Source organism: Sycon ciliatum, chromosome 1 (assembly GCF_964019385.1).
Source record: "Sycon ciliatum chromosome 1, ocSycCili1.1, whole genome shotgun sequence".
NCBI lineage: Eukaryota > Metazoa > Porifera > Calcarea > Leucosolenida > Sycettidae > Sycon > Sycon ciliatum.
Genome location: NC_088643.1, coordinates 80821540 through 80831354, shown reverse-complemented (window position 1 = coordinate 80831354; position 9815 = coordinate 80821540). Strand labels below are relative to the sequence as shown.

General features: G+C 46.1%; 1 protein-coding gene across 1 annotated transcript; it reads left to right on the top strand.

The window, feature by feature from the left end:
- Positions 1–583: 583 nt before the first annotated feature.
- On the top strand, positions 584–9460 carry LOC135805794 (mitochondrial proton/calcium exchanger protein-like). The gene is made up of 10 exons (XM_065319894.1): positions 584–879; positions 1182–1248; positions 3283–3385; positions 4299–4460; positions 5408–5551; positions 5981–6118; positions 6634–6837; positions 7412–7531; positions 7710–7841; positions 8579–9460. The coding sequence occupies exons 1-10, from the start codon at positions 804–806 to the stop codon at positions 8612–8614; spliced, it is 1182 nt and encodes a 393-aa protein (XP_065175966.1). The 5' UTR covers positions 584–803; the 3' UTR covers positions 8615–9460.
- Positions 9461–9815: the final 355 nt, after the last annotated feature.

The window sequence follows — 9815 nt, the reverse complement described above, 5'->3', positions numbered from 1 at the left end:
CACCCTTTGGGATTTCAGAGCAGCCTGAAGTCTAAAGTGCACGTCGTTTTCGTCCCGTTCGTAAGTTTCACACAGAGATTACAGCAAAGGGAAAGTAATGTCAGTGGACGAAAAACCTGTTTCGTGAGAAATTTCTCAGGACTACGTGTCAAGAGCCAGACGTGGCTGAAGAGTCACGGAAGTATTTTCACTTCCACCATACACGCCTTGCTCACGCAGCATACTGCTGAGAGTTCTGCGGTGCTGGAGCTAGATTTCCAACTCCACAAGATGCTTTGATGGTTTTGTCGTACAGTTGCCAATGGCAGCGGGCTTTGATGGTTTTCTCGTACAGGTTGTCAATGACAGCGGGCTTTGATGGAATATCAAAGCCCGCTCTCCGAGGCTGCTGATTGGTCGTAACCTAGCAAAGGGCACGTGGGTCGTTTGAAGCTGCATGCACTCGACGTAGATCTACTCGGACTCGGAGTCTGCAGGGCCAGGGTATGAATCATAGTCCAACAGAGCACGTCATCGATGCTTCGTAGCTGTGGAAACGTCTTGCACAAGACAAGATCAGTGAAGTGATGCTGATCATCATTATTGACGAAAATGATGATACAACTCAGTCAGAGTCAGTACAGCACAGAGCAGCCAGAGAAAAAATCAAACAGCGAAGTGATTCCAACTACTTGAAAGTTCTTGATCTTCGTTTCCACTTTCATGTGGATCGCTGATTTTGTGCGAAGAATGAAAGTTGAATAAAGAAGTCAGTCTTGGAAACTGGGGATCAAGAGTGAGGCCAATGTTATTTGGTGGAGATTATGCTTTCCCGAAGTTTTCGTGCTGTGGGATGCTCCATGGTCCCGTTGCGAAGATGCCTGTACAGCTATAGGAACGGTAAGAAGCGAAGTGATTCCGCTGTTCTCTGCTCCTATGGCTGGCTAAGCGCCTGCCCTAGGTTGTGAACGAAAGTTTAGTGTATTCACGGTGCACCAAGATGCTGTGCAGTCATATACTCTCAGTCGTAAAGTATCAATCTACTAGTATTCTATATTGCAATATTGATATACCATAATTCTACTTTTTCTCTCGAAAGAGTGTAGAATTGTATCAAATGCACATGACTGTATAGTTACTAGTATCGAGATAAGTTAAAGATGTTCTCTTTCTTTACTTTGTACCATGGTTCTCTTCTGTAGAGGCGTTTCGTGTCCAGGCTGCACCGCTGTGGAGAACACAGTACAGGGCTTGTCACGAAAAATCCCAGTAAGCTATTGATAGTATGAAGTGCAGTGTGATACACGTGCGTGCATCGTACATAGTGAATTAGTGATGCATGTACGTGCAGTCATTGATTTTCGATGTATTTATCACCAATATGCCTGCCATGCTCTACACACACGCGTGGATATCCGTGTATTGCAACTGTGCAAGCATCGATGCGTGGATGGGTTTATCATGAATGGCAACTTCTGTGCGTCACTTTTCTCGATTATTATTTCAATTATTTTGATGAGCATGCTCTGATTTGAACTTTCAACCATGCTTCCTACTAATTTTGTCTGGACACAAATTCTGTATTTTCTCTTTACGAGCACTTCTTGTCTGCGTTTCACTTCCAGACATGTGATCCGCTTGCTGTGTGTCTAACTCAGCTTTTATAAAAGTCCCGTAGCTATGCACATGACGTTACGAATAGTAGCGTCTGCCGCTAGTCAGGTTCCACACCGCTTTATTGCGTATCTATGTGTGTGCCGTGCATGCTGGCATTCACATATCTATGTGTGTGCCGTGCATGCTGGCATTCGCATATCTATGTTTGTGCCGTGCATGCTGGCATTCGCATACCGTAATTCCGCGCATATAAGCCCATGGACCTATATCCGGATATAAGCCCACCTCCGTTTATAAGCCCATGGGCTAATAAACAGGCACACACACGACTCACTTGTCAAGTAGAATTTTTTCACAATATGGACTCTTGCTACCATGGTACAGCAGGTCAGTGGAGTTTAGTAGTTTACCAGTAGAGTATGATAGACCCACTATGAGAACGGACTTGTACTTTTTCGTGAACCTTCAAAATTCGAATATTGGCCCATGGGCTAAAAACGAACATGTTTTACTGGATATTTTATTCCCAAACTGCATTATTTCACATACTGGTATAAGCCCATGGGCTTATATGCGCGGAATTACGGTATCTGTGTGTGTGCCGTGCATGCTGGCATTCACATATCTATGTGTGTGCCATGCATGCTGGCATTCGCTTACATGTATGTGTGTGCCGTGCATGCTGGCATTCGCATATCTATGTGTGTGCCGTGCATGCTGGCATTCGCATATCTATGTGTGTGCCGTGCATGCTGTCATTCGCATATCTACATGTATGTGTGTGCTGTGCATTCGAATATCACGTGACAGGGCCAACAAAAAAGAATGCAGTGCGCACCAAGCGCGCACTGCATTCAACCGTGACACAGCTAGCTGTTGATGACCTACATTGTACAGAGTCATGTAGGCAAAGATCAAGCATAGCGGAGGGTCCTCAGCTGAGCTCTCTCGTGGTGGTGTACTTGTATGGAGGTTATGCAATTATTACATAATCGGTTGAGATGCTTTGGCAAGTCCCGGCTTAGCGACTCGCGCTGTATACATAGCACCCATAAGCGGCTCCGCTGACATACGCTGTATACACAGCACCCATAAGCGGCTCCGCTGACATGCGCTGTATACATAGCGCCCATGATAGCGGTCATAAGCGGTTTCGCTGACTTACCACCATGATGACATCAGGGTTCTGGCCAGTTGGGGAGGGGCAACCTCTACTCTGATGGCGCACCGCCCTACTCATTTTTCGATTTTATATTTTCAGTTCACGCAACGGAAATGCGCCCCCGAATCGATCATTCCGGGTGATCACTGCACCCGTACGTTGCATTTTTGTGTGACAAGGCAATAATGGAACATGGACAAATTGGGGAACTGTTTGTTTCCCTGCCCCCGCACTCTACAATTTATTCCTGGCTAGAACCTTGGACATCATTCTCTATAAACGGTTTCCCCATGGTGTGGTTGGGGATGGGGCAAAGGGGACGGGGGAAATTGGGTTTGGACTTTGAAGTGAGGCCGATGCAATTTTGATGACAAGCCACACAACCGGTTTTGCATTTCAAACAGTAGTCGCATTGTGGAGGTGTCCTTCGAAGTAATAGGGATTGGACATTCCCGGGAAATCCTTATGCCGCTGTTGTGGTAGCCCGCCATATCCTGACACCGTCTTCATGTTCTGTCTTTCAGGGAGCAAATAGACAAGGAGCAGATTGACAAGTCGAAAAAGGTCATTGGCAAGTCCAAGGAGGAGATTATCAGCAAGGCTTCAGAGATCAGGAAGGAGGCAGATGTAAGAATACGACTTTATTGTATACCGATCTGGGCTTTAAATCATTGTTACAATCTTGACGTACGTCGGCTAGGATGATGCTATAGACATCCAGCTGAATGTGTACACGTCTATGACTGAACGGGAACTGTGAGCGGTGCAGAAGGGTTCAATTGACTGCAAGATGCCAATGCACTTCGGGAAAATCAAGCCTAACTATATAAAACCAGGATCATTTTTTTCTTTCTTTCTGATGTGGCGTACCATATTGATATGAGGCCTCCCGAAATATACATCATTCCATATTATCACCATGTTTATCGGCATGTTCAACTTCACAGATGTTAATGTACACATGACACATTAGACACCCTTAGCAAAAAACGTTATGTTGTAACGGTATTATCGTAAGGGGGAAAATACCGTGATTTGGGTTCGACCTTTAGCAAGATGCACGCTATTTTTAGTACGCTGTTGCCACGAGAGTAGCTTTGATTTCGCACGGTACAACCATTTTTGTCACCATATACGCGATACAAGGTGAAATGCGTACGGACTATGCAATATTTGGCCAAAACACGTACCGTTGGTCACAACGATAAATCAGCCCCCATAACGTTTGTACGCTGCAGCTTCAACGCTATTTGGGTGATCAAGGTACAAGTACCGTAAAAAATAGCGTTACCGTTGTTTGCTAAGGGTGTCTAGTTGCATTGATTTTATGATTATTCAGCATGAAGCAGTTGGTTTGTTATGACCACTCAATGAGAATGTACATGTATGTGAGGGTGGTGGTGATGGTGATGGTGGAGGTGGTGACGGTGAGGGTGGAGGTGGTGGTGGCCAAGCTTGATTATGCTCTCTCTCTCTCTCTCTCTCTCTCTCTCTCTCTCTCTCTCTCTCTCTCTCTCTCTCTCTCTCTCTCTCTCTCCAGAGTCTTATCATTAAGAAACCCTCGCTCACTACACGCTTCGTCAAGGAGGTCAAGCACTACTATCATGGCTTCAGGCTGCTGTTTATCGATGCACGCCTGGCCTATGGTCTCCTGCGGAAAAGTTCAAGAGGCGAAGGGTTGACACGAAGAGAGAGAAAGCAGGTCAGTGTTGAAATGGGTACAGTGCTTGTCTCCCCCTGGAGAGGCGAGAGAGAGAGATCTCTCCCCTCTCCCGGGGAGACCCACGTGACCAGTTTTGATAGCGAGCAAGTACAAGTACAGTACAGTGCTTGTGGTGTGGCAGCAGGAAAATTTTACGTTCGGGGGCCCTTTTGTAAATTGCTTTTCTATTTACATGATTTCAGCCAAGACGGGAGAAAGGCCCACCATCAACAGTATATTGTATGATAACCAAGGGCATGATCGATTGGGCGAATCCCGAGCAAATGCGCTCCGAGTGAGCATGATTGTTAGGTCGAATATGGAGTAGGTTTACTTGGAGTGCAATGCGACCACACAGGCCCCCACACCTGGAGTGGCCGGAGTGGAAATGGGCTTTGGACGTTTTTTGACTGCTTTCACAGAATCTTCGGATGGTATGCGTACCATTGGCGTACTAACCCTTTCCTTTGTTTAATTGGGCGAGCGTTGCACGGACCACACCACCTGCTCGCACTCAATCCAGATTCGCTAATCGATGACACCCTAAATTTGGAACGTCTAATAATATTAGTTTTCATGGATTGGCGTGGTATAACATTTCGACCAGCCAGCATTTAGTTTCCAGCCATTGGGATATGGTACAGTTGGTGGCTTGACTGCAGCACTTGTCATCCCTGCTTGCGAGGGAGACATTAGTCTTCATACAGATGGAGCTGTCCATACATCTTCGCCACCTTCTAAATGATCTCTGGCCAACAAGAATTAATCGAAATATAGAAAATATATGGAGCTGTATACATGTGCGGAATTGCGTACGTAGGGAAATATTCATGCTACATTTTAATAGCATCAGAAGTCGGGCAATGGTTGAAATAGTTCAATTCATCTATCACCTTTGACATTTCCTTTGTGTTTGATTCTTCTGGTCTTACATTTCCTGATCACAGCTCAATCGCACAACAGCTGATGTCTTCCGTGTGATACCTTTCTCCGTGTTCATTATTGTCCCTTTCATGGAGTTTTTGTTACCGTTCGTTGTCTACTTCTTCCCAAATTTACTTCCTTCAACGTTTGAAGACAAGGATACAAAGGTCAGTGGCGCGGGGTTCATGTTTTCTGGTTTTGTTTTCATGTTTTCAGTAAGGTTTACATGCTTTGCTGGTGTCAAAACTCACTGCAATCCGTTCTCAGCCTTTCACTATAAGTTGCGTTGGTGAGGCTTAGCAAGGTTGAAATGGCCAACTATCCAGGGACGTACTGTACACGTGCATATGATGTGTATAGCAAGTTGACTGTGTGTTGTACATCTGACTGTACCGGTAATAAGTAGGATATCTATTGTGGTATTGTGAGCTGCTTCTGGCTTGCCAGTCCTTGTGCAGTGTCCAGTCTGCTTTCATACGTGGTTCGAAATAGAATCTGCTTCTGCTTGTATTACCAGACTCTCCTTAGTGGACTGTCCACTTGATGTAGTGACACATATTCTCTTCTGCTTCTATTTGATACTTTGGCGTGCACAGAGGAAGAAGCTCAAAACGCAGTTGAATGTAAAGTTGTCGATGGCTGGTTTCTTGCAAGATACTTTGGAGGAGATGGCTGATGGTGCGGAAGGCGACAAGAGAAACCAAATCAAGGAGTTTTCTGACTTTATCCGCAAGGTACGAGTATGGTGTATTTGTTTGACTGTTTGCCTCGCTTGATGATTCACTGCTCTTTGTGGAGGTGTGCATTTCATCAGTTTAGCATAGGTTTCAGCTATGGCATTGCCAAAGCTTGCTGTTGAATCAAGATAAGAATCTGTAGTGAGTCTGGAAGAATTTTTGGATTCACGGCTGTCTGCAGGCCATTGGTGATGCCGGAAAAGCTGGTTTTCAGCTTACAATGAAGCAAGTTGCCCTGCATGAATTTCGAAGTGTGAAACGGCAGTTCGGAAGTGAGCCGGCCTCATTCAGAAAGCATGGAGAGTATTGCTGATGTACTTCTAGGTCATGGATCACACAACCACAGGACCTCGATATGATTATCCAGCTTATATAACAAACTCTGTATCACCCGGAGTGTCTTTCGTTATTTCCGTTGTGTTGTGTGTCTGGTGTTGCAAGTTAGCATCCATTTATGCAGGTTTAGTGCATTGATGTTTCCTTGCTGCCATCTATCTTTCTACTGCAACTAGGTCAGGACAACGGGCATGCCAGTTTCGAACGCCGACATTATTCGCTATTCCAAACTCTTTGAGGATGATTTGACGCTGGACAGCTTGACGCACAAGGAGCTGCAGCCACTGTGCAGAATGCTGATGCTGCCAGCTTTTGGCCCTGACCGCATTCTCAGAATGAACTTGAGGATGAAGCTCCAATCATTAGAGTATGATGATAAGGTCAGTGTTGAGATCTGTGGGATGTGCTTCCTTTTCTAAGATCTTCTTGGTACAGTATTGGCATGCGTTTCGGGTGGTTTGTATTCAAGTCGGCATGAAATTGATGCATTTTGACATTGTTACATTGGTTGTGGTGTCCCTTCACGTTCATCCCAGTCTGTCTGTTTTACTCCTGGGTATGAGGTGATGGCTGGATGTTGCTGTAGACAGAGCACTTGGCACACAGCTATTTTTACTGTTGTAGTCTGTCATTTAAACCGTCACTTGTAGATGCTGAAATCCGGTGGGGTGACCAGAGCCGGCGCCCTTACTGCCTTAGCCCGTACACACACTGTAGTTCACATACACACTGCTAAAATGGACCAGCAGTGCTCACGGCTGCAAGGCCAGCGCCCTGTGGCCGCTTGATTTCTCAACGGATTTCACTGTCCACAACAGTAGCTCCCATACGATGAGTATATGAAGAAAAAAAGAGAGTAAACAAAGCTCGTTTTCTTGATTTGCTGGCAATCTTCTTACTGAAGCAACAAATGCACATACCTGTGCCATGTTGTCCTCTGCTTTCACTGTGCAGCTAATTAGAAAGGAAGGAATTGACTCCCTGTCCATCAAGGAGCTGCAGCAGGCCTGCCAAGCTCGTGGTATGAGGGCAATTGGACTCCCAGAAGATAGAATTAAAGAGCAGCTTGAGCAGGTACTGTCCCTTGAGTCATTTAATTGGAAGTCTGTTTCACAATGTCTTGTGCTGATTCTCCTTAACTTGGAATCTTTCCGTCTCGGCAACTTGTTCAAGTCGTTGTACACTTGTATGTTTCTGGCAGCGTTCTTATGACAGCCATTTCCTTTTTCTCATTCTCCTCTTCTTTGTGCAGTGGCTGGAAATGCATCTTGACCAACAATTGCCCACATCACTCCTGCTTCTCTCAAGATTATTTTACCTGCCCGAGAATCTTCCTCCGGAGGAAGTCTTGAAGCGCACCATCTCCAAGTTGCCTGAAGCAACGGTATGTCTTCAATGCAATGCACATTGTACCCGTAGTATCAGACATATCCTGGGCCTGTGGACTGTATAGTGAACAGCTCCCCCTTTGATCCTGTACTAACTGGTGCAAAGGAAACACATGTGGTGCGTTGACACCCAGTACAACGTCGTAAATCACTCCTGCGAGGGGCATTGCATCATATAAATGATGTCAACTTGAAATTCTGTTGGTACATCACTGTGCGCCTACATGCAGGCGTTGCCCACTCTCGGGAGTCGCAGGCGCGTGCCCCGTATGGGTTCCTGGGTGCCCGGAACCCCCCTCTTTTCGCTCAAAATGCAGGATTTTGCTTCATTTTTTTGAAACTTTTCCCGGGGGAGGCCCCCGGAACCCCCCCCCCCTTGAAGGGCACCGGCGCACGCACCTGGGTCGTGTACTCTTGGTAGTACGAATGTTGCTTGACATGCCCATGTACAGTGATTTAATGGGGACGGGTCCAGGCCACCAGCTTAGCAGTTTGTGTCGCACTTCGCCTAGCGCAACTGTACTTGCTTCCCCCGGGGAATACGCAACTGTTCCAAGGTAGCTCTTGTGAAGGCTACCAGTATAACTACCAGTATAATGAAGAGTGCTCTCACTTTTTGGACCTGTTAGTGTAGAATTTAACACTTTGTGTTTTGTGTGTTGCTTCTTTTTATTATTCTCTGTTTGTGGCTCAAAGTACTTGTTTTTGCAATGTTTCTTTTCTCGCACTGCAGGTGGAAGGTGTCCAAATTCAGAACCAGGAGAACTGATCTTTGCCGTTGTGCTGGTGCTATTCTTTCGACTGATCAGACCACATTCCAGGTTGATGTGTATCGCTATGGCCTGCGTCAGTACCGCGTCTGCTGTTTTACTACTGCTGCTGCTGCTTCTTCTTCTTGCTCAGTGTGCTACTGTAATGCGGTCACCGGTCAGTCATTTGTATCTTTCATCGTTGTATATTTTTGAAGAAAAATCGGAAGTAGAGCCATTGCTGTACATAGATATAATTTGCTTTGTTCTGCTGCACTGCGTTCTCGTCTTTGTCTCATGTTCATTCTTCATGTTTAGGAGCTGATTTGTACAGTATTATGCTTTCCCCCCCCCCCCCCCCCCGTACTTTTGCCGCTTCAGCACACCATGTCTGTTCGTAGCTAACCGCCATTTTGTTTGTCTTGTAAACGTCTGATCTCATTACTGTCCATTGTGTATTTGTAGCTGCCGCTACACATCGCACCTGCATCTTTAGCACATGAACTGCTAGCCGGTCACCGATTTCCACCACTACCGGGCTGCTGCAGTGCGTATTGTATGCTTGTCCTAGATTCAGGTAAAACTAATTACTTAGCATTACCGCTATCAGCTCTTGTTGATGCTGTAAGCTGTCGGGTCCGTGCTCTTTCTGCATATGCTTGATTCATTGATATTTTTACAGGATCTACTGACCTCATTGTGTAGCCAGCAATGCATTGGCAATGTGGATCGGCAGCCTCTTTTCCTGCATTTCTCATTGGCTAAAGGCGCAGGTCCGCTGCCCTCTGCTCCTCACTGAATCCTCGCCCTCCTCCTCCGCATCAACAATAATACTCTGAACTCTCGCCAGTCCGGCATGCAATTTCTTTACCCAGTCCTGCTTGCTCGTGTCGTGGTGTGATTGTTCATGCTGACATGCATGTACGCTTGTGTGTGTGTTGTGGTGGTGGATTGGGGGGGTATGCTTACGCACTCGTGTGAGGATTACAGTTTTACTGAGGGTGCGTGCCTCTTTTCGCTCAGTAGTTCTTGGATTACTTCATGCGAACCTTCCTGGCATTTATCAGGAAACCTGGAATCAGGATTATTTTGTTGTAGGCTATAGGGGTGGCCCGCCGATGCATCGATGCTTGAGTGTTTCAGACCCAACCAAGATTCCAGATTCTCTTTGTTGACCACTGGGCCATGCCCATGGGGCACAACAGCTGTAGCTGTAGCCTA

Bases quoted from the DNA above. Each gene is read 5' to 3' on its own strand.
- LOC135805794 (XM_065319894.1), top strand. From the start codon at position 804: ATGCTTTCCCGAAGTTTTCGTGCTGTGGGATGCTCCATGGTCCCGTTG. The intron at 880-1,181 runs GTAAGAAGCGAA...TCTCTTCTGTAG, and splicing joins CCTGTACAGCTATAGGAACG to AGGCGTTTCGTGTCCAGGCT. The intron at 1,249-3,282 runs GTAAGCTATTGA...TCTGTCTTTCAG, and splicing joins GCTTGTCACGAAAAATCCCA to GGAGCAAATAGACAAGGAGC.